The following is a 24,651-nucleotide window of genomic DNA, read 5'->3' as shown; positions in this document are numbered from 1 at the left end:
GCCCAGCGTACAGGGGGTTGATTTTATTTGGAGTAGCGAGTACACAGCTCAAGAATAAAGATTCAAGAGGCGGATACTGCAGAACCTTCAGTACCATTGATCCAGAAATATCCATAATTCAACAAGGTGCATGAAAGAATGAAGCAGTGGAGGTGAAAGTGCTTTGACCAAAGGAGTTACCTCTAATAATGATATTGTACTTTTCATCTTCAGAGTGCTGTGTAGTCATTAACTAATTAAGCTATTGATCTAGCATCTACTCAGCAGGGTACCTGGCAGCTGTTCCTCATGGCACCGCTGCAGGGAATCAGAGGGTCCCTCTAAGCGGGAAATTCTCATCCCTTGTGTGGAGCCAGAGTAAGTGGGATTTGCATGGAGGTACAATGCAGGGGCATTGTGTGAATATGGGATCTGCCCCTCCCATTCCAGAGACAAGGCAACTGCACAGACAAATCGCTACACTTACTACATCCGCCCCAGCCTGAAATAGCTGTGACCCCTTAAGCATGTTTTTTGGCGAGAGCACCTGTGATGTTCATAGACTCCACTGCTCGCCCTTCTGAACCCCCACCTTCTTTGCAGACAATCACTGTGGAGTTTGGATGTGCTGTGTGTTGAGGGCTTCAAACAGTCATCCCAAAAATGGGATGACAACATCCATCAGAAGAGGCATAAAACTAGATCCTCCCTATGATATGATAATATATGAGAATTAAAGATCCCATGCCAGTTTTAGGAGAGCTAAGGCCTTTTTTCTGGCCAAATTATAGGTTGGGGAATCAAAGTCTCCCTCCCTGAATTTCCCCACTTCTGTTTCACTACTTGACCTTAAGTGCTGTGTAGTGTTGCTGTGCTCTGTTAATAGGGTTACGACCTATCTAGGTTTTTCCAGGCTCTGTTAATAGGGTTAGCACCTATTCAGGTTTTCCCAGGATCATCCTTTTTTTGAGAGAGCTGTGCCAGGAAATCTGTAAGGGTGCTCAGCACACACTGCCAGCTGTCCAGTTTTATGAGCTCTGGATCATCCTGGATGATGCCTTTTTTTTGTACCTCAGAGGTGGTAACCCTATCTGTTAATAGCTGTTACATTTCATCCCAGAGATGGCTGACTGGTAAGTTAAGTTTTATCAGTGCAACCTGATGAAGGTAACCAAACTTCATTGAACCAGAGTTAGGTCAACCTCAGTTTACCAATCTACCTACTCTGTATATAATGTATATTTTGTGCATTGATTTAGCCAGAATCCCTCAATGGAATAATTTCCCTGTATCTCAGTACAGCCAGCTTCATTATTCTCTGTATAATTTTTCCTGTTAAGGAGCTTAGATGTCTGACTGAACCAAAATTTCCAAGGCCACTTTTTGAATTGACATGGTCTACATTGGTAAGCATGAAATGTAATATTTCATAAGTTACAGAGGTTCATGATTGCTCTAGATGTGATGATGGGTCTATTAACACCGGACATTGCCTGCTGGAGACAGCTATTTCACATCCACTAACCCCTTCAAGTTACCAGTTCTTATGAGGAAGCAGAGAAGGTCATGTTTAAAATCATATTTGCTAAGCAGGAAATCAGAATCTTCTTAGGAACAGCCAAACGCAGTACTAGGGTGGCTGATTTCTTTTGCAATCCACAGAAAGAGGGTTTGTTCATCTTTGCAAAGCAGAAATAAAACTCTGGAAGCTTGAATTAGAAAACAACCCACTGCCACCAAAGCATTTGCTATCTGTTTGAATATATGAAGGGCCTTGCTCTTTTCATTATTATCCATAAAGATAGCTCTGTTCCCCACAGCTCATGGGCTTTCAGCAGTACTGAATGCCCAGGGCTTGTGCTCCCAATTCCATAATTGAAACAGCTGTTCTACTTCCTAAATCCTTTAGTCATTCACCTTTCAAAAATGTTGATGGATCTGTTGTGTGCTGTATGGTCTTTCTATAGATGTGATTCTCAAACACAGCCACTTGCTGCACGATAGACCTGACCAGGGGAATTTGGCTCTGGTTTTAAATGTGTTATACGTTTTGTTTGTTTTTTAAACAAAATGCTGTTCTTAAACCAGAAAGTTCCTCTTTATGCACTTTGGGAGAAACTCACTTCACCTGCAAAACCTGAAGGCCTGATTCTCCATTGCCCTGCATCATCTGCTGTCATCTACACTAGTGCAAAGTGGGTGTAAAATGGTACTAGATTAGATGAGTAGTGTTTGACTCTCACTTTGAAAGAATGTAAGTGATTGCACAAGGTTCAGCACTGGATGTAGGTGGAGCAGAATAGTTCAGGAGGTAAAATCTACCTAACACAGGGTCAGGCTGTGTGGCTGTCGTGCAAGCTCCCTTGGTCCCCTGCCAGCTTCTATAGCTTATGAGTGGAAACAGAGGCTATACCTCTCACTGCTATTTGCACAGGGGTTGGGATTGTCAAAGAGGCTACAATCCATGGCAGGTACCCTGATGATAACTTGCAGAGGTAAATCATCAACTGACTGAGTGCCAGTGTGGACGTATCCCACTGGCATAATTGGAGCAGTCAATTCCCTCAGCTGGTGAACATCAGTCTCAGAAGTCCTCAGCCAGTCAACTGCCCTCCCTACCCCGATAACCCTTACCACTAAATCCACTCTAGCCATTGTTCCCCCTGCCAGCTGTGGATTGCTGGCTGCAAATAACAATTTGACCATCATGGTGATAGCTACATGCACTTTAATCAGTGTAAGGCAGCCCTGGCATGGACACAAGGCAAAATCCTAATCCAGTTAGAGGTGGCTGATGGGGATGCACTCAGTTTGTGGTGTGTCTATGAGTGCAAAACAATCAGTCCAGTGCTCTGATGTTGATATGGCCTAAGGGTCTTTTTGTTCCTGGCCCTTTCCTCAAACCACCACACCCTTCAGACTCAGTCAGCATAAAGCTCCTTATGATTGTGGCTCAGGCTCTGAAGCCAAGGTGCAGCAGGGGGGCTGAAACTTCAAAGTGCTGTCTATATAGCTAGAGGTATTTCTCAGCACAGAATATCCATCCAAAATGTATTCGGATTGGTGCAGAGGCTGGTGAACTTTCCATCATCTAGGAATTGCTAACGAGCTGAAAATGCATGAAACCTTTAAGCTGGGCAGAGGCAAGGGCTACTGTGAGCCATAGGTGAATTTTTATTCAGCAGTATTGATTGTTCTTCCTGGCAGACTCAGAACCTGAGCGCTTTGTGGTTATGTTTGTTAAGGAAAACTAGAGGTCAGCGTGAGACTTTTAGAGTCAATATAAATTTTAATATTGATGAAAAAGGCAAAACCCCACTATGTACTGAGCAAGCAATGTGCGGGAGATAAGGTGGGGGAGCTGCAGAGATTAATGTGTTAGATTAAATTAGATGTGTTTCACTTCAGACTAGATCATCCAGGGTATGGTAGCTTTATGCTGGAGGGGAGCAATAAGGTAGAGAATCTTACCTGCAAGGAAGCAATTCTGGGAAATAGTAAACAAAAGTATCCTAGTGATAACATGAAGGGGCTGATAAAATGTTAGGAAATTCACAGTTGAAGCTATTACTCTGTCTTTTATATCACCCTTAGTTAAGCCAGTAGTACATGCTGCATGATGTTATGTAGTGATGCAAGTAGAATTAATTTCTTACTGGTACGCTGCACGAGCTAAAGAGGGGGGCACGTGACCTCCCACGTGACCCCAGCCCGGGAACCTGCGCTCTCCCTCTTCCCTCCCCATGATCCATCCCATGTTACTTGGGGTGGGGGGGTGCTCTGTTCTCCTCCTGCTGCACCAGACTTCTGAACCACAGGGCTCTCCAGAACCGCAGCGGTGAAAGGAACAGAACATGGGGCCACTGGGTGGCCCCACGCTGGCAGCTCCTTCGGCGCGGCTGTACCACACCCAGTCCTGTCCTCCTGCACGGCTGCTGTACAGACCCCAAGCAGGACTCAGAAGATGCAGCTGCGTGGAAAGGCTGGGGGCGGGGCTGGGGGGTAATACAGCAGCGCTGGAGGAGGACGTTCTGCTCCTCCTGTGTCTTTCCAGTATGGCGTACGGGTATAAATATCTTACTGGTACAGCGTACCAGAGCATACTGCCCTACTTGCACCACTGATGTTCTGGATCTCTGTGACACCTTCCATCCTAGGAGCTTGAAGCACTTCATCGCTATGCAGACAAACTGTTCCACTGAAGCACTCAAAATAGGGTTTGAGTGGGAATTAAATGTTGCCTAGCCCTTTTGCTGGCCCTCTGCAGAGGGGTGAATTTTACCCATCGGTGAATAACCTTTAGGATATGTCTACACAGCATTTTAGAGAGAGCCTCCCAGCCCAGGTCAACAGACTTGGGCTAGCAGGGCTCACACTAGTACTCTAAAAAGAGTTGTATAGATGGGGCTTTGAAGTTGCATCTTGGTTTCAGTCTGAAACCAAGGGATATGGGGGCTGAAACTTCAAAGTGCTGTCTATAGAGCTATTTTTAGAGCGTTAGTGTGAGCCTTACTAACCTATCTCTGTTGACCTGGGCTGGGAGGCTCACTCCAAATGTTGTATAGACAAACCCTTACAATACCCATGTACGGTAAGTAGTTAGTATTATCCCCATTTTACAGATGGTATAGCAAGCCGAGGTACAGAGAGGTGATATGATTTGTTCAAATTTCACGCAGGCCGGCTGTGGCAGAGCCTCCTTATTCCACCTCTCCCTGCACCCTGAGTAAGGGGGAGAGGATGGGTATCTCCATCCTTTCTACTTGCTGGTTAGTGCTGCTGAACTGGCATAAGGTATGTTGTGTTGTACTTTGCTGCTGATATAGGCTAGCTTGCCATCCCTCCCAGCTGTAGGTAGCAGAAAGTAGAGGAGGAACCAGGAATCAGAAGTATCTCTGTAATCACAGTGCCTTCTGGGGATACTCCGGGGATAGCGTAACTTATTCACCATCCCTTCTCAGGGCTGTGCTTAAAGACACAAACTATCCCAATCAGTGTGTTCAGTTGTGTGTTGTAAGTACTGCAGTAATAATAAATGATTTATTATAACTGAAAAAGAACTAGATGTAATACTAAGGAGGAAATAGTGTTGATGGAATGACTACATTGAGGGTATGCATGAATGGAAATGGTTTGGTTTAGCATTAAACACTAAGGACAATCGTAACCTTTTCATGTTGTTTTAAAATAACCATCCAAACAACCTTAAATTTCAGCTGCAATATTAACCTGAGGAAATGAGTCTCTCAGTTCAGACATCTTTATATCTGACTTTCATTGGCCAATAAATGGCACTTTCACATCTTTGAATCTGTTTTCAGGGCATAGTACTAGTTAGAGGTTATATTGTTTACTCTGAAAACAGTGTGCAGAGCAACTATCAACTAAAAAATATGGGGCCAAACCAAAACCCCAGATCCAAACATTCTCAAACTCAGGAGAAAGCCAGATCTCAGATTTGTGGCTTGGACACATCTCAAAAATTTGGCCCAAATTTTCAAAAGTGGCCCCTGATTTTGTCTGCCTTCTGTTTTTTTGGATATGCACCTTGAGGTTCCTTGAGCCTGCATTTTAGAAGCATCCAGAATTCCAAATGAAGTCAACACAACAGGAACAATGCCTCTGAACAATCAAACCCATCACGTCTCATATTAAGAACTCAGAAATTGAGGCACTGAAAACCAATAGCCATTTTTCAATTTGGGCCTAAAATATTTAGTCTTGTCATCACAAATGTTCTCACTGCCAGTTACAAGAACATTCTCTCCCGTGAAGAATGGACGATACAGAGAGCCTTGCATGCACACTCTCTCTCTCTCTCTCTCTCTCTGCATTTAATTTGGAATCTGAGTCCAATTTTCACTTTTTCTGGGTGGCCCTGTCTAATCTCCAGTGTGCCGATTGCTATGGTGAGTAGGTGTTGACTTCCCTAGCTCTACCTCTTAGAATAAGTCACTTGGACATTTTATACAATCATCTCTCTCATTTCCTCTTTTTTTTCCCCCAAGAGTTTTTACTGAAGTTTTGTTCCTATAAGATATGTAATACAAACAAAAGTCATCTATAACAACAGGATAGATAACATGGTTTCTACATAAGTAAGAAGATGTACAGCTTTCTAAGCCATAACCCTCACTTCATTCAAAGCCATGCTAAAGACTAAATTCTGCCCCAAAGCCTGCAAAAACTAAATAAATTCAATTAAAAAAAGAAAACTGTTTGTTCATACTAAATATACATCCTCCACCCACCACCAGGTCTCTCTTGTTGGTGCTTACTCTCACTTTGCATCATATGTACATTCTCAATTGTGAAGGACTTTGTCTAACTTATTTATTCTTTGTACCACACCTAGCATATCTCTGAGCATGATACAAATAATAATTGGCAGAAGGTGCTTCTTCAGATCATAAGAAGAGCCAATGTGTTGTAACTATGCATTGGGAGATATCTAAAGTAATGGGTTGGGGAGGGATGGCATCAGACGGTAATGGCTTTGTCAAGAGTTCTTTACAGATCTGGGATGGATTTCAGTGAGTCATCTGGAGATGAACGACTCTCTATCCTCTTACTCATTCTCTGGGCCAAGCAGTTCTCCACTTCATCACTGATCCAATTCATTGATATACTGTTCTGAAATCTATATTATTAAAACCATTAACCTCTGCACACTGATGTATCCAAAGGGATACCAAAGTAGGTACGTGCAGTATCTATTCTCTGAAGAAAAACCTTCGCTCTCATTCATTCAGCTTTCCAGCATTAAAATATTTTATTATAGTGTTTGGACCATAAACGCTGAGCTAATGTGACATTTAAACTCCCCTTTAGCCCCAGTCTGAAATTTCACCTCTGCACTCAGTAATGACAATTTCCTTTTAATTGGTCATCCAGATGCTGCGCGAGTTCAATTATTTCAAAATAGCCCTGCCATTGGTCTTCTCTTCTGGATGTCAGACTCATGTTACTCCATTCTGAAGCCTTGATATTGGCTTTTGGTCCATGTCTGTAATGAAAGCAAGATTGTTTTTGACATCAATGGAAATAAGACTCTGTTAGATTCTTGGACAGTATGAGATCGCCCTGAACAGTAGGACACTCTCTGAAATACACCCTTCAATATCTGTCCAGACTAACTGCTCATGGGGAAAAATGGTTTGTATGTTAACATTGTCCCATTTCCTTGTTCTGCCTAGGAAGATAGGGAAGGCTGTTCCTGCTCATACTTTGCATAACCTTGGTTCTAAATTATTCTTTGTAGAGGAACATAGGAATTTATAGACTGGATAAGGCCAGTAGCCCATCTAGTCCAGGGTCCTGCTAGTGTCTAATGTATGTTGAATCAGAGGAAAGTGTAACTCCTGCCAAAAATGTTCCTAGAAAATTATGCAATGCTGTCCATTAGTTTGAGGGGATGGAATTTTTTTCTGACACCACAAGGGCAATTAAATTATTTCCTGAAGCATGAAATGTAATTACTCTTATCCAAGGCATAGGACTAGGAATTGTGAATTCCTGAATACTCATCCCATCTTTGCCATCAACCTTTCTATGCCTCATTTTCTTACATGTAAAATGAGGATAATACTTGCTTACCTCCCTAGAGGAGTTGTCAGGAATCATTGGCTGATGTCTGTACAGTGCTCTGAAGATGTAAGAGGTTATAGAAATGAAGTGGGGCTCTAGTAGTCTTGGCTTACATACCACCAGCAATTTGTTGCAGTCTGTTTACAGAATTCAGCTGAATCTCTGTGTTTGTTTCATTAAAGCAAATATAACCAGTAAATGGGAGGAAGAGTGCAAGAGAAGGTGGAGCTGAATAGCCCTCATGCATTAGAGAAACACACTAAAATCTCATGAATTTGAAAAAAATATTTTCTCATAACCAAGGAAGGAGGCAATCACACTTGGCCGACATAATACATTTGCTAGACATGTATGTACTTTGCTTAGTGCAGCACAATATTGAATTTGTATAAACTGGAATGCTCAGAGACAAAGACCTTGTATGGGAGTCTTGAAATATTCCTCAAGGACATTTTCTAGAAATACCTTCCCTTTTAGTGAAATCTGTTCCATTCCAATGGCACCAAACTATTTTCTTGAAAATCAGTTTGTTCCTCATCTGAACAACCACTATTATCTTCACCCGTATCCCTCTGGCCTCTCATTCTCTCCCTGATTTCTCTTTTCTTGTTGTTCTCATCTTAACTCCAGATCTGATCCACTGCCCATTGAAGTCCATTAAAATATTCCTAATTACTTCAATGAGAGTTAAACTCTGAGGCTCTGTTTCTTCAGTTACTCATGTGATTAAGTCTCTGCAGTAGTGAGGCCATAGTTTGTAAACTCTCCAGAGCAAGGAGACTGTTTTGTAGATTTCCAGGTGCTGTGTAGGTAATTTTAATAAAAATAATTAGTGTAATCTCTCTGGCAGGGATTCTTCATCAGCCTCTCAAGAAAGGGGTAAACTCCATGAAAAAAGGAGTGAAAAAAGGCCCTATACAATTGAATAGAGAAGGATAGTTCTCCTACAGGTGAACTTTGTTTGTTTTGTGTCATCATATAGAATTTACAAAAAAATTCTATATTTACTATATAATCATTTGGGATGGTTCACAAACCCTGTGGAAGGGATGTCATTTTCTATTAAATTCTGTGGGCTTAACTGTGAGCCCTCCTCCCTAGCCATGCAAGGCTGGGGTGTAAGGATCCTCCACAACATGAGAGCATACATGGGGAAGGAAAGCAGCTACTGCCAGACTGCTGAACCCCTTTCCTTGCATGTAGGTGACTATAGGCAATAGTCTAATGTGACAGCTCCAAAGGGATGGTTCAGATTATTTCCTCCTTGCCACAAGCGAGGAAATATTAGATTGCAACTCAGTCACAATCTCGTTCATGCCCAGTTTCTAAAGCAAAGGAGCTATGCACTAGGCCTGGATTGTAAACCAGAAGCAAAGATTATAGCGTAATTTCTGTCGGGCCCTATTATATTTCTGTAGAACCCTAGTAGTTTAATCTCTATAAAAATAATATAGGACTTCTCCTTGAAGGAACAAAAGCAAGGATATCTCTGCAGCCATCCCTTCAGTTTTGTGGCAGAATTTTAACAGAGGTCTCCTAGAAGGTTCCAAGAACCCCTTCCAGCACATCACTTAGCAAAAAGTCCTGTAGAATTTAATAGGGCTAACAACAGATTCCTATGGAAACTAATGGTCTGAACCAATGCCTGTTAAAGTCAGTGGGAATCTTTCCATTGACTTCTATGGGCTTTGGATCAGGGCCTAAGCAGGGGTCTATAGATAATATTCTAAAAATTATGGTATCTAGAAGACAGCAGGATTCCTGCTATAGAATCCTATAGGATGGCTTAAATTCTCTACAAAATGTTATCACCTGCTATTAAATCCTATATTAAATTGGTATCACTATCCATTATGACTTTTTTTTAAATGTAAAAGGTTGATGGAACAGGGGCTAGTGAGACAAGTCGTTTTAACTGAAACATAGTGAAATAAATGCCCATTTTCCTCCTTTCCTTATCCAAGTGTTCTCCAAATGGAAGAGTTCGATACACTATTTCTGATTTGCGTAGGAGGGAGTCCTTCTGTGCTAATGCTGCATCTGTAGGCAGCAATATATTACTAACTGCCTCTTTAGAAAATAGCTCTTTTCCAAAAATGGCTAACCAGTGTACAGGTTCTTGTATTTTAAGTAGTTTTAAGATCAATTCATTGAAATAAATGTAATGCGGATCATTTAAAATAATCTCAGGGCAATGCAGGGTAACATTAGTGTACAGTTTGAGCTAATGGGAAAAATGTCTACAGAATTTTCTGTGGTTCATTCATATTATTTTTTCTTTCCTGGAATTTTAAGAGGAATCACTTGCAAATATTTTTCATTTTCTTTCAGCTGCAGCCCAAATAGATCTAATTTGTTCATACCTAATGCAGTATCTGTCGGCAGACACAGCTTGACTTGAGTCTGGAGGATTATTGACTGCTATAAACCACTTTTGTTCATGGAACCGTGTGTTGGAAGGGCATAGTTAATCTCTTTCCCAAATTCCCCTAGTAGAAGGTGGGAAGAAAAATCTCTTTAGTGATCCTGGTGAGAATTTTGTCTTTTTAATCCTCTCCTTAACAAGATATCATTTTTAAGTAGCAAGTTTTAACTTTTTCAAAGTACCTTCATGATGCTGTATGTGTGTTTTGATTTGAAATACTCTAACTGCAGCTATTGTTGTTGCGTTTAATTTTACAGCTCTCAAAAGTGTGCAGAACAGTTTAACAAAACAAAACCAAAGAAAAAGAAATGGGTGAAGTCCCTGTCCTGAAAATCATAGGTTCTATTAATAGGCATGACATAATAGGCTAAAAAACAAGAGTGGGGGTTGAGGTGAGGAAGGACATGGGTTTCAGAAATAAGATTCTGCTGATATTCAGTTTAGCTGTGGAGATTTTTATTTTTTTTAGAAATTTTTGTTTATTTTGTGGTCAAGGTAGAAGAGGTGAGCCATAAGAAGAGATCTGAGGCCTTGATTCAGGGAGGCACTTAAGCTTGTGCTTCTCACTTAATCATTTAAGCACATGCTTAAGTGCTTTCCTCAATAGGGATGCTATCCTGGATAATGACAAAGTTGTGACTTGCCAGACCCAAACTGGGAGGGCATTCTGGGTGAAACTCATCCACTTCAAACGGCCAGTACAAGGACGATGCAACACTTAAGCCCCTTTTTTGAGGGCATAAGTAGTGACATGGGCTATGTGCTGGCTTTCTGAAAAAGAGTGAATTTCACCCTTCATGCACAGAAGTCTTGGGAAGAGTCACAAAGTGATTGTGCACGAAGAGCAGATATATGCGGGATTGAGGATAAAATCATTGATAGAGTTCAGTATTTTATTACACCTCCACACTGAGGGACAAATACCACAACAAACCAGTGTGTGCACATACATCTGGGGCAGGGATTATCAAAATTGTCTAACCATGCAGTCAGCCTGGCATATGTAGGGCATGCATTTTTTAGCTAGAGATTCCGTTTCTGGCTCTAGCTGATCATTTTTTCAGAACACTCTGCTTCCCAGAAAGTATCGTGACTGCTTGCCCTCAAACAGCCTGATGCTGATGTTATCCAAAGAAGCAAGCAAAATGACATTTAATGCACTAGTCATAATTAATGAGTAATGTACCTCCCCAAATTAAATACTTTGTGAACCAATTGTAGGGAGTCTAAAATTATAAATATCTCCCCAAAGTCAAGTTCTTACCAAAAAAAAATCTTACTATGTCCACTGAAACTGATGCTGTGTATAAGCAAAACTAGTGCTTGGGAGCTAAAAAAGAGCTGGATTGTAACTGTGAGGTTTGGGGACAGTTGGGATTGTGGGAACGCTTAGGATAGTTTGGGGGGTGACCATAAAAACTTAACGCTGTGGTTGGTGCTGTGCAACCAATGCCATGAAAGTGCCCAGCATTCTATTCCCAGGCCTGTTCTCTTCTTCCTAAAGAGTGTAGAGGAGGCAATGTGTTTGGCTCATGTGGAGGACTGAGGTTCTCTTTTAGTCCTGCAGTGATCCTTCTGGCTATGGAAAACCGGCACTAATGAACTCTAAGGGAGTGGAGTCCAGTCCAGCCCTTCTACAAGTACTTGCTCCTCTCAAACTGTGACATGGGCCTAGGTGGCAGAGTTTGGATCTGGGTCTGAAGTTTTCCAAAGTTTGAGAATATTTGGATCAAGGGTTTTGCTCTACTCAAATTCTTGGGCAATGTCAGAAAATCATGACACTCTTAATCTGCATGTTGAGCTCTTGTGTATATTCTAAATATTAAAACCATTGAACCAAATTCATCCCTGGTGTAACTCTAGTGACTCTACTGGAATTACAAAAGTGTTGAATTTGGCCCCACTGTGTCTAAGGAGGGATAGCAGTCATTGCTCAATGTCAGTCTTGCTTGGCCATCTTTGAGCAACAATGTTCAGAGCCCAAGCCTGGACCAGGACTTGGAATTGTTCCCAATGCAATAGCGGGACAGGGAGAGGGAGCCACTGTCCTGTGAACAGTGCCGTCATTCAGATTAGAAGACATTAAATTGTGGTCTCTTCTGCTATTTGATATGTGTCAAGGTAGACACTAAAGATCTCATAGGATAAAGATTAGGGAGATACTCCTGGTGTCCTCTCTTGATAAAACAGGTTTTAATACTCATTGCTGCATGTGAGTTATTGCTGTGTGCCCAGCAGCTGGGGCCTTTGTCCATACAGCTGTAGACTTGCCAGTATTGAATTCATTGTTTTGTAAAGCACTTCAGAGGATACCCTTCAAATAAAAGGTGTTATGTGAATCTGAATCTTGTTTTACTGTATCCTGTTTGTAGGAGCGGAGAGAGTTACATGTCCAACAGTTACTGAGCATGACTCCACCTTGGATATTTCCCCTCTTCTTGCCTAAATAATAGTTTAAGCCCCTTACTGCTACCTTGATAAAATGATTTCTAAAGTGTCACAAAAATATAGGCTGCTGTAATAGAAATGCAAATAGTTAACCTACCAGCGGATATAAATTACCCTACAGCATAGCCTGCTGCAGGTTAAGGGTGGGGGTGAAGGTTATTTGTTTGGGATTTTTTTTTTTTAGATTTTAGAGGGAATATAGTGCTGTAAAAACATACCAGTGTGATAGATCTGGAGCCTGATGTCTCCCCTGTATTTATAGAACAACTACACTGTGGACAGTGAATCTTCTCCCATTCTGATCCGCCAACGTTCCTTTATAACGATCCACTTCTAGGCATGAGGACAACTTCTCTCCATTGGGTCATTCACTCCTTGTTTGATGTCTCTGATAAATCTGCTAGTTACTGTCATATTTATAGTGTTTTTTGTGATGTGCCCACCTCTCTACTAGGAAGTGGACTGAGAATTACCCATTTTTTCACACAGATTACTTGAACCTCAAAAAATCCATTTCTTGGAAGTTGCACCACAAACTCTGAAGCAGTTTGTAATGAATCTGTCTTCAAGTGAGCCTGCCCTTCCCCTGTCTTGAATTCCAGTGACATAAAATACCTGTTTGGCCACGGCTCTGAAAGTTAATAAAGTTTCAGTGGTAAACTATGGGAGGCCTGAGAATTTCAAACTGAAGTTATTGCACCAGTAACTCAGAAAAGCAATTCCTAAAACTCTTGACACATTTATCCGGAGGGTTAGCAGTAGCCCAGAAATGGAAATCATTGTTGAAGGCCACTGTGTACTTGGAATTAAAATCCATCAGTCTTTTGAAACGGTGAGGAATGTTTTTCATGACATACAGATGTTCCTGCATTTTTCCGAGTAAATTATGTCCAAAGCTGGTTCACCCTGCTTGTAGAGAAATTAGTTATCTTTTAGAGATTAAAGGGACACCAGTGAGATGGCTTTAGTCTCCGTATTTTTTTTAAAAAGGGATGGGTGGGAAAAGAGGTGGTTTAAAAAACTGCATATGAATAAAAATGCTTCCATTATTTGATTTGATTTTCTTTAATTTCAGTGAACACAGGATTCATTTTGCAGGGAATAGTAGGAGGAAGGATAAGGTGTATATAGCTTTTATTGATTTAAAAGCTGCCTTTGACTCTTTTGATTGTCACTCCTTTGGCTGTGCCTGAAAAGCTACTGGTATACCTGGAAAGCTCCTCAATCTTCTTGTAGAAATGCATTGCCAAAGTGAGAGCTGTGACTGCTTAGATTGTAGAATGTCCAATTGGTTTGAGCACAGCAGTGGCATCCGTCCAATGTGCGTGGCTGCCCCCAAAAGATCTGTTCAACCCCATTATTGACCAAACGATGGAAACCATCACTAGCTGCATACCCGGGTGGTACTGCATGACTTCTGCATAATAGACCTGGAATATGAGAATGACATGGCTATATTTGCATCCTCATGAACTAATCTGATCAATGCCCTGAATTTATACGTGGAAGAAGCAAGTAAGCTTGGTCTTCAAGTCAACTGGTCTTCTACAATAAACTGATGAAGGTGGCTGATGGACCTCTACTCCTACCTGTCGTAATTGATGGACAAGAAGTTGAATTCATCAATTCATTTGAACATCTTGGTTCTGTTGACACCAAGGAGGGAAGTTGCCTTGCTGACATGAAACATCAAATCAGCAAGGCTATGGGTGTTATGCACACTTTTGGGAGCCTGTGTAGTGTCAACACCACATATCAGCTCAGACTAAGATGTGTATCTATCAAGCAGCAGTGGCTTTTGTCCTTTTGTATGGCTCTGGGCCACCATAGGGATGCAAATGCACCAGCTGGGCACTTTCAACGTGAAGCAGCAATGATGTATTGAAGGCATATGGTGGCTTCATCACATTATAAATGAGGAGGTCAGGCATCAGACCAACCAGCCTCCAGCGTCTCCCAAAGTGATGGTGTTGGCTCAGGTAGTTTGGACATCTGCTCCATATGTCGGAGTCCATACAAATTCTCTAGCTTTATGTTTGATCCAACAAAAGCTGGATGGAGAAAACTTGCACACAGCCTTGCTGGACGGATGTCATGGCTTCCAACTTTGCCCCCCTCAGCCTTAATATAGAGCAGGACGCAATGCTGGCAGGAGACTGGGCTCTCTGGAAATGGGTGATCCGAAGTGTGTACTCTACATTCCAGAAGCAGGAGAATAAATGAAGATTAGTTTGATGTAAATGTCATCTTATAGTAGAAGCCTCAAAACAAAACTATTGGGCTGGAGCATGATAACCAGAAAGTGAAACTGATCATAAACAAGAAATATAACTGACCAGTCTAGTGTCACTATTCATGCTGCGAAGAGCAAAAAAGGACTTAAATGGCATTAATGCTTAAAAATAGATTTTTCTTATTTAAAAAAAAATCAAAGAGTTCAGTAATCTAAAGTGGTGTTAGTAAAAAGGGAAAAGAATTTAAGATATTCTAGCAGACCCAAGACCTCCTGAGAACTTCGCAGTTGTCGTTGTGCAGCTTTCCATGGCCATCTGGAACCTTATAGTGACAATGGGGGATAGAACTCATATCTTCTTGCTCCAAAAGCACTGGCTATAACTATTGGAATTAAAGGCGAATTTATTTTAGTTATTAACAATGTAGGACTTGTGATACACAGTTAATCCATTAATCTGATTCTACACAGCATGGGGCAGTGCTGCACACATGCATTATTATGAGTTCATTAAAATAAAGACTGTAACAGAGAGAGAGAGAGAGATGGTTTTAATTCCTTTTAGGGATACTGTCAAGCTGGTAATGTCTCTTGAAAAGTACATTAGCATTTGGGCAAGTTCTTATCTGGTTGCAGAATGCATGTAAATTGCGTTGTTTCTTTTCTCAAAAACATCTGCTCCAATGCTCTTTTTGCTAAAGATAGATAAATTCCTGTGTCCAGCCCACTTGACAACACCATAATAACAAACCAACATGCAATGGAGCAATTCGGGATCTTGATAAGGAAACTTCTCTGTTTCAAGAGGCAGTTAGAAAAGAGCAACTGCTTCTAAACTTTCTTGCCACTGACCCCATTAAGTTAATCTGAAATAGTTATAATGTTCCTCAAAAATGCCTAATATTGCTGTTTCAAAGTGATCTAAGGAAGCACAATATGTTTTTGTTCTTTTTTTAAAAAAACAAAAACAATTGCAGCTGCAGTGTATTGGGAATTTTCTAACAGGCTTTATGGGACACCTGTTCTGATTGTCTCCAGATGACCAATTACAATAAGCTTAAAAGGAAATCTTATATGCTTTTATCCATTTTTTGTTTTGGTATCCTGGAATAATCTGTGAAAGGAGATTTAAGGAACCAGGGAAACTGGATGGCTTAGAGGCCTAAACAACAGGGCTACAAAGTTTCTCATCTGTATTAATGGTTTGAATATGGCCAAATGGGTAGTGACCAAAAGTTACCATCATCGAGGGCACTGAACAGACTCACATGAAATGAGTTGGGTGGGTCCAATCTAGCTCCTAGAGTATGGATATTCATGTCACAAAACATCCTTTGCAACTGGCATTAATTGGTATCTTTATTGGCAACCTCTGCACGAGGGGTTGGCAAACTACAGGCTGCATCCAGCCTGCCAGTCATTTTAATCCAGCCCTTGAGCTCCCACTGGGAAGCAGGATCTGGGGCTTGCCCGACTCCGGTGCTCCTGCCAGGGAGCAGGGTCAGGGGCTGATCTGCAAGGCTCCCGGAAGGAGTGGCATGTCTCCCCTATGGCTCCTACGCGTAGGGGCAGCTGGGGGCTCTACTCCGCACGCTGCCCCCGCCCCGAGCGCCGCCTCCGCAGCTCCCATTGGCCGTGGTTCTCAGCCTGTGGACAGGGCAGCGCGCAGAAGAGCTGCCTGGCTGCACCTTCGTGTAGGAGCCGGAACAGGGACATGCTGCTGCTGCTGCTGCTGGGAGCCACTTGAGTTAAGCACCACCCAGAGCTTGCACCGAGACACACACCCCCATGCCTCAATGCCCTGCCCCAACCCTGACCCCCCTCCCACCCTCCAAACCCCTCAGTCCCAGCCTGAAGCACCCTCCAGCACCCAAAACCCCTCATCCCCAGCTCAACCCAGAGGCCGCACCCCTGCTGCCACTGCCCCATCCCAGAGCCCCCTCCCACACCCTGAACTCCTCATTTCTGGCCCCACCTCAGAGCCTGCACCCCCAGCCAGAACCCTCCCGCACCCCAACCCCAATTTCGTGAGCATTCATGGTCGTCCATACAATTTCCATACCCAGATGTGGCCCTCGGGCCAAAATGTTTTCCCACTCCTGCTCTACACAGTGACCAAGGGTGTTTATACCTGTCCTGTAGACATACAATGTCAGGACCAAATATGGGGTCATGTGCTAAGATGCTGAAAGTTACATGTTAAGTAAGTGCCACGGTATCTAAGTAAGTGTAACTTTGATGCTGAGTGGCTGGGAAAATGGGGTGCAGGAGCAAAAACAACAAGTAGAAGGGTGAGAGGTATGTATGTAAGGGGTTGGTCTTTAATTTTCTTCCAGCCTCTCAGTGAATACGTTATGCCAAGATAGACTCAGACTCCACTGTTCCCACTTACACTTGCTTAGCAACATGTAACTTACATTGCCTTACACATCATTTCTGAATTTGACCCTTAGTCTCCAGGGCCATAGTCTAGTTAAAAGAACAAACTAAGGGAACAGTACAGACAGGGAAATGGACCATTTTAATTTTAAAACTCATACACATTTGGAGTTCCAACCAGCCACACAGAAGCAAAATGCATTACATCAAACAGATATAAAGTCTGGGAAATACAGCTATTCAGCAAGCCCCTGAGAATAACTTATTGCCTGAATCTGTATAACAGACTTTGTTGGTGGAAGGCAGGAAGAAGTGGTATTTACAGAAGGCGTGCATGTGTGTGACAGATTTCACAGCTCACTTTGCAAAGGAAGTTGGGCTCCTTTTAAACAGCCACAAGACATCTGCAAGTGATGTCAGAGCTGCGAAGTGTGGCAGATGAGAGAGAGAGAGAACCCATCATTAGCAGATGATGTTCATATGTCATGACATCTCCGCTTTGTGGAAATTTTTTTCTTAGAGGTTTATTTTTGCAGTCGAAGGAAGAAAAGGCCACTGGTGGGGCATCATAGGGGGACAGTATGATAAGGCATGGGTGGACCTGCTATGTTTGGACATGTGCTTCTTGTAAAATAGCCTCCTTTCTTACCACTCTTGTCCTGTGTTGTTTCCTTTTGCTTTGTGACGAGACCAGATGGGTGCTTCTGCAGAAGAGAGTTGGACACCTTAAGAAACCTTTTCGAATCTCTCTGGAATATGTTGCTGGTGGGAACAGGAGCGTAGCTGCCATGGACTCCTTTGCAATGAGGAACTGCAGTGCAGGTAATGTAGAGTATTCCATTCTTTCTAACTCATTGTGTCTTGTTACCTTTTTAGGCAAAAAAGTTTTTGTCAGTAATACAAATCTTCTTCATATAGTAGAAAGTTCTATCGCAGCTAACTAAGTCACCCCTAAGCGTTCAATGCAGTACAAGATATTTTAGTTTTCTGGAAAGTTTAATGATAGCACTTCCATTAAATACGTATCATTAATTCAAGCACTTCACTTCAGTGTTTCACCCCAGAGGTGGCCACATTTCAATTTAGCTGTATGTATGCGGTTTGTGAATCATGTTGGAATCCTCAGGCATTCTATGTAAATGAAGAGTATTATTAGTGGTAGTACTTAGCCTATTGGTTTTTGTGGATTTTATTAAAATATGTCTAGAAAATATGTATTAGGAAAATTGGTGAAAGTTGATTTAAACATCTTCCTTTTTCAAACTCTCCAGGACAGAGAAATCTATTTAAGACTGTACATAATTTTGGTTATTATTTGTATGGCCATGCCCAAAAGCGCAGTTATAATTAGAGCCTTGTTGTGTTAGCACTGTACAAATACATAGTAAATTGCTATCAGTTCCAGGCAGAGCGAACCCGTGGTGCTGAGCATGCAAGGTACATCCGGGTGGAATGGTCCTGCTGTGCTGCTGAATGTGTAGTACTGTACAGACTCGATATCCCAATGAAGATAATGGAGAACTGCAGCACAGCTGGCTCAAGTAGAGGACTGTGATCAGCAGTGTCAAGGTTAAAAAGAATGTGTTTTTAGGCACCGAAGAAAAAATAAGAGGGGGCTGATGCTCATTCAAACACCTAGGTGCTTCAATAATTAGTTTCAACAAGAAAAGCTACCCCATGATTTCATGACATGAAGGTAAACTGTGGCGATGTCCTTAACACAATTAATATTAACAACAAGGGGGGAGAAACACAAGCCAAAATAGGGAAAGAACAAGCTAAAGAATATTTAGATATGGTAGATGTTTTGAAGTAGGTAGGGCTTGATGAAATTCATCCTAGGGTACTTTAGGAGCTAGCTAAAGCAATCTTGGACCCATTAGTGGTCATCTTTTGAGAACTCCTTGACGACGGGTGAGACTGGAGAAGGGCAAACATAGTACCTATCTTTAAAAAAGGGAAATAATGGTGACCAGCTGTCTAACTTCAATACCTGGAAAGATACTGGAACAAATTATTAAATAATCTGTTTGTAAGCAGCAAGAGGATAATAGGGTTGTTAGTAATAGCCAACATGGATTTGTCAAGTATAAATCATGCCAAACCAACCTAATTTCCCCCTTTGACAGGTTTACTAGCCCAGTGGATGGGGGAAGCTGTAAATGTGATATATCTTGATTTTAATAATGCTTTAGACACAGTCCCCCCTGACATTCCCATAAGCAAACTAGAGAAATATGGTTTAGATTAAATTACTGTAAGATTGGTGCAAAACTGGTTGAAAGACTGTGCTCCAAGAAGAAAAGGAGTACTTGTGGCACCTTAGAGACTAACAAATTTATTTGAGCATAAGCTTTCATGCGTGAGCTGTAGCTCACAAAAGCTTATGCTCAAATAAATTTGTTAGTCTCTAAGGTACCACAAATACTCCTTTTCTTTTTGCGAATACAGACTAACACGGCTGCTACTCTGAAACCTGTGCTCCAAGAGTCATTATCAGTAGTTCACTGTCAAACTGGGAGCATGCATCTAGTGAAGTCCTGCAAGGATCAGTCCTGGGTCTGATACTGTTCAATGTGTTTATTAATTACTTCAATAATAGAGTGGAGAATATACTTCTAAAATTTATGAATGATGCCACGCTGGGAGGGGTTGAAAGCACTTTGGAGGTCATGTTTAGAATTCAAAATGAGCTTGGTCTGAAATAAACAAGATGAAATTCAACAAAGACAAGTGCAAAGTATTACATTTAAGAAGGAAAAATCAAATGCAAAACTACAAAATTGGGTATAACTGGCTAGGCAGTAGTACTGCAGAAAAGGATCTGAGGGTTATAATGGATCACAAATTGAATATCAGTCAACAATGTGATGCAGCTACAAAAAATGCTAATATTATTCTGGGGTATTGTGACCTCCCCAGGATACAAACTGGACTTTTGAACAGTGGTGCCCTCTTAATTCTCCAGACTAAGGTGTCTCTCACACTGCTTTGCTAGTGAAAAGCAGCCTCTCCAGGCTTTGCTCCCATACAGCCATCAGCATGTAAAGGCACACCCAAAGTTACATGAATGTTTTCTCAGCCAATCGTGAACAGATACATGGCAACACATGCATATGCCTATGCCCCAGCCTTGCATGCCAGAAATGTGCTGCTTACACTGCTCAAGACCCCCTTGGACAGTGTAAGCTCATAAGTCTGTCACTTTATCAAAGAAAATGAATATGCACCAGCCCTTTTTAAACTGAGCAGAGGTTCCCCCAATCACTTCAATCAAAACACACTGGTTTAGATGAAAGAATAAAGCAAGTTTATTAACTGAAGCAAGCTAGCTAGATTTTAAGTGATACAGCCATAAAAGGTCAGAACTGGTTATAAAAGAAATAGTCTTATTCCTAAACCTTTACCAAGCTAAGAAAAATTTTAAGTGAACAGCTTTTTTTCACCACTTTGAATGTTGCAAGCAGTTCTTGGTTATGAGTACACAGGCTGGATTCGCTTCCCTGCCTAGAACCAGTCTCCCCAGTTCAAAGTCTTTCATGCATTCTTGTTGCATTAGAGATGGTGGGGGGTGGGGAGGAGAGAGAGAGGTGGCCAGAGGCCTTTGTTCCCCCTTTTTATATCCTGACACTTTTTACTGGAAAAGTCCTTGCTGGGTTATGTGGTCAGGCAGTTCCATAGCATACGTGACCTGCCGGCTGTTCTTCAGGTGAACTGTACATTTCTTGTTTACAACTCCCCTGCTGATGAATGACAAGTTAAGCAGTCAGTGGTCTCTTAGCACCTGGCTGGGTGTTGGCCACCCCTTTGTTGTCTCTGAAGAGCTAGACTGTGGGTATTCCCCAGAATTACAACCTGCTCCAGTTACAAACATATAGCAAAATCTAATATCACCATATACAATGTTGATACACACATTTTAACAGGAAAATGATGCTCAATTGATACCTCAGAAGGCATATTTTGTACAAGGTTTATCATAATTTTGTAAAAGTGGTGACCATAGTAATGTAGACTGTCACAGGTATATTAACGGGAGTGACATATGCAAGACATGGGAGGTAATTGTTCCACTGTACTCAGCATTGGATGAGGCCTCAGCCATAATACTGTGTCCAGTTCTGGGCGCCATCCTTTTGGAAAGATGTAGATGAACTGGAGAGATTCTACAGGAGAGCAACAAAAATGATAAAAGTTTTACAAAACCTGTCCTATGAGGAAGGGCATATTTAGTTGTGAGAAAAGAAGTCTGAGGGTAGACCTGATAAGTCTTCAAATATAGTAAGGGCTGTTAAACAGAGGACAGTGATCAACCGTTCTTCATGTCTACTGACAGTAGGACAAGAAGTAATGGGCTTAATCTGCAGCAAGGGAGATTTAGGTTAGCTACTAGGGAAAACTTTCTAATTATAAAGATAGTTGAGCACTGGAATAGGCTTCCAAGAGAGGTTGTGGAATCCCCATCACTGGGTTTTTGAACAGCCCACATAACATGTTGCTGCCCACAATTGTAAATAGGTTGAGAACCACTGGGTTAGACAAACACCTGTCAGGGATGGTCTAAGAGGTTTACTTGGTCTTGCCTCAGCATTGGGGGCTGGACTTGATGACCTCTCAAAGTCCCTTCTAGCCCTGTCTGTCTATGATTCTATGATAACCTGCTGGTACTGATTCAGATTATATTTTCACAAGCTGTCCTTTCCTGGAGCTAACAGTCCATGCAACAACTGAAAAGTAGCCTTAGCTTAGCCCTAATCAGGCAATAGATGCATTGTGGCTCTCTGAATTATTAATATCAGTGGCAGTGGACATACAGTATTACCCAAAGGAAACATTTTCAATTGCTTTGAAGGGGGATTGATACCTTTCTTAAGGTGACTGATTTCTACCATTGGGGCTATCAATATATATTGTGAGCCAGAAGGGGAATGAATCTGCAATTATATGCATGGATTTTGAATGGCTGACTATAACCCTACTCATTAAACATACACTGTGTACTGTATACAATCCACAAGGAATAAGACCACTTGTTCTTTTTCATTTGCTTGTAATTAAATCTTTCATAGGCAGCTTAACATTTGCTACCATATCCTCTTACTAGAGAGAAGACAGCAATGAACAGTAGAGGGTGATGACCTTGGGGCAAGGGGGAAACGGGAAAAACAATAAGAAAGGATGAACCTAAATATAATCTTTCTGCAGCTGTTTGGATCCTATCAGCAGCTTAGGTGCTTAGATGCCACAATGACCAGTGTAGTGTGCTTTATAGATAGAAGTGTTTGGAAAATAACATTCTGAGAAGAACTATTAACAAGCAATTGTCCAATGACTTAAGAGTCTCTTTTTCCCTAAAGAATAAATTTTTTTTGAATTGCATATATTTAAACATAAAGAAACAAAAACCTTTTTTAAGAAACAGTACTGAGAAAGATAAAGATCTGGATCTGAATTAGACTTAAGGTGAGGTTTGACTCAAGGTAGGGGTTTGGGTTTAATGGTAGAGAGATCTCTCAACAATTTGATCCCCAAAATAAGTGATATTTTGAGAGAGATGCTTCTCCTGAGAAGTTTCTGTCATTTTGAATGTCAAATCTCAACTCACGAGACTAACGCAATGGGGTCCTGGTCTATGACTAGGACTCCTAGGTGCGCTGATAATATAAATAGTAATTTCTCCAGTCTTGAACAAAAACATCACTAGAACTGAGATTTTGGTTGCACCTGAATTGGAAAATATCCCTTCCCATTTGAGAGCCAAATCTTCAGAATTGAAGCTGGATCTCTGAACTTTGAAGAGGTTTTGGATAGACCTGTCTGGCTCAGTCCCATCTCTGCAAATTGATGATATGGGAAGTACTTTTAAAAATAGCTTGTCTACCTCTTGTCCTAGGGATACTTTTGGTATGGAGAGCTGAAAATAAATAGGATGATAAAGGGCAGAAAAAGAATTGAAGAAAAGAGAAACACAGACCAAATTCTGATCTGTGTTCCACTGGTGAAAAGATGGCGCAAGCCAAAAGAGTTACTCCAGCTTTGCACTAGCAGAACAGAGAACAACATTTTTACCATTGATGGGGAGAGGCAAACAATGCAATTTTAGGTTATTAGAGTACAACCCCAGTTTAATAAACTGATCAATTAAAACTCCTGTTTAACTAGGGTTACCAGATAGCAACTGTGAAAAAACGGGACGGGGGTGGGGAGTAATAGGTGCCTATGTAAGAAAAAGTCCCCAAAACTGGGACTGTCCCTTTAAAAACGCAACATCTGGTCACCCTATGTTTAACTCAAGTTTAATTATGTCCCACGGGATCATATTGTGTTAGTACTATGTCTTCACTGTGCTCTGGATCTCCCTACCCTCCTCCTCCAGTCCTAGAACGCATTAGAAAACCACAAGCATTTTCACTTAACTGCATTTGAGGTCCTTCAAGCCTCAGAATGCAGATACTTAACTGGCCTTGTTCAAGTCACAATAACAAGGGAGAGGATTAATCTAACAGTTTGGGGGCTTTTTAAGTTTGCTATGTCATACCATCCAGAGGTGCACATAACAAATCTATGTCACTATGTCATCTTGTTGTTCTAACCTGTGTTTATTACTACCACCACCACTTCTCTCATGTATCACTTCAGTCCCATTGACTTCAATTCATGAAGAGCTCTGAAGCATGTTTAAGTCTCATTGACCATAGTGAGATTTAAGCACGTGGTTAAGTACTATTCCTGTTTACGGCTGCTTTCCTGAATCAGGGCGTCAGGTTCTGATCTAAAGCCCATAGACATCAATGGAAAGACAATGCCCATTGCTTCAGTGGCTTTTGGATCAGGTCCTGAAACTGGTAGCATTCTCTATAATAATGAATGGCTGCCATATCCTGTATTAAATATGAGGCAGATTGTGGTAGTGTGTAGAGCAAAATAAGCAGTCCCTTAATCTTAAAAAAGTAACATTTACTATTTAGAACAGTAGATGCCTCCAAAGCACGCACGTATGAACAAATAAATAAAAGTTACTTACCTATTACAATTGCAGAAAAGTAGCAGCTGACATTAACTCTACTAAAAGAACTTGTCCGTTCTCTGAGGACAATGTACTGTAATTGGTATAGCAATATTTTGTAATTAATGGCAATTTCTAGTAATAAAAAAAAGTTAATTTCCTGAGTAATGTATTGATGTATTAATGGTATTTAATGATTTTCTACTAATATTTTATTGCATTTGTTAAGTAATTAATTTGGTAAGTTAAAAACTTAATGAATTTAAAGTACTTAATTGTAAGTAAATGAGAAGACATTTTTCTTAATCAGGGAAACTGAACATTATTAACTATTTTTATTTAAGTATAGAAGGAGATAAAATGCTTATAAAACATGTGCAATGTTTAGTGCTATTCAGTGTCGGTTAAAAGTAGTTCCTCAGATACATGGCATGTCTGAGAGGAGGAAACACTTAGCTTTCCAGTTTTCATGCTTAGAAATCAACCTGGAAAAATATATTAATATATTTTTGTTGTTGCGTGGGGGAAAGAGAGTGTTTCAGTTAACATCTTCAGCCGCTTAGCAAATAGGGATCTCCAGGTTAAATTAAATAA

The 24,651-nt window shown here is 41.2% G+C and overlaps 1 protein-coding gene across 1 annotated transcript in view; it reads left to right on the top strand.

Moving 5' to 3' along the window:
* The window catches only part of ALK (ALK receptor tyrosine kinase), a 527,922-nt gene that overhangs the window by 323,408 nt on the left and 179,863 nt on the right, over positions 1-24,651 (top strand). Inside the window, exon 5 of the mRNA XM_074949139.1 lies at positions 17,746-17,873. Coding sequence (XP_074805240.1) covers positions 17,746-17,873 — 128 coding nt within the window. The remainder of the gene's footprint in view (positions 1-17,745; positions 17,874-24,651) is intronic.

This window comes from Natator depressus, chromosome 3 (assembly GCF_965152275.1).
Source record: "Natator depressus isolate rNatDep1 chromosome 3, rNatDep2.hap1, whole genome shotgun sequence".
In the NCBI taxonomy this organism is placed as follows: domain Eukaryota; kingdom Metazoa; phylum Chordata; order Testudines; family Cheloniidae; genus Natator; species Natator depressus.
The sequence above is the reverse complement of the archived record's forward strand: the minus strand, read 5'-3'. Positions and strand labels throughout refer to the sequence as shown.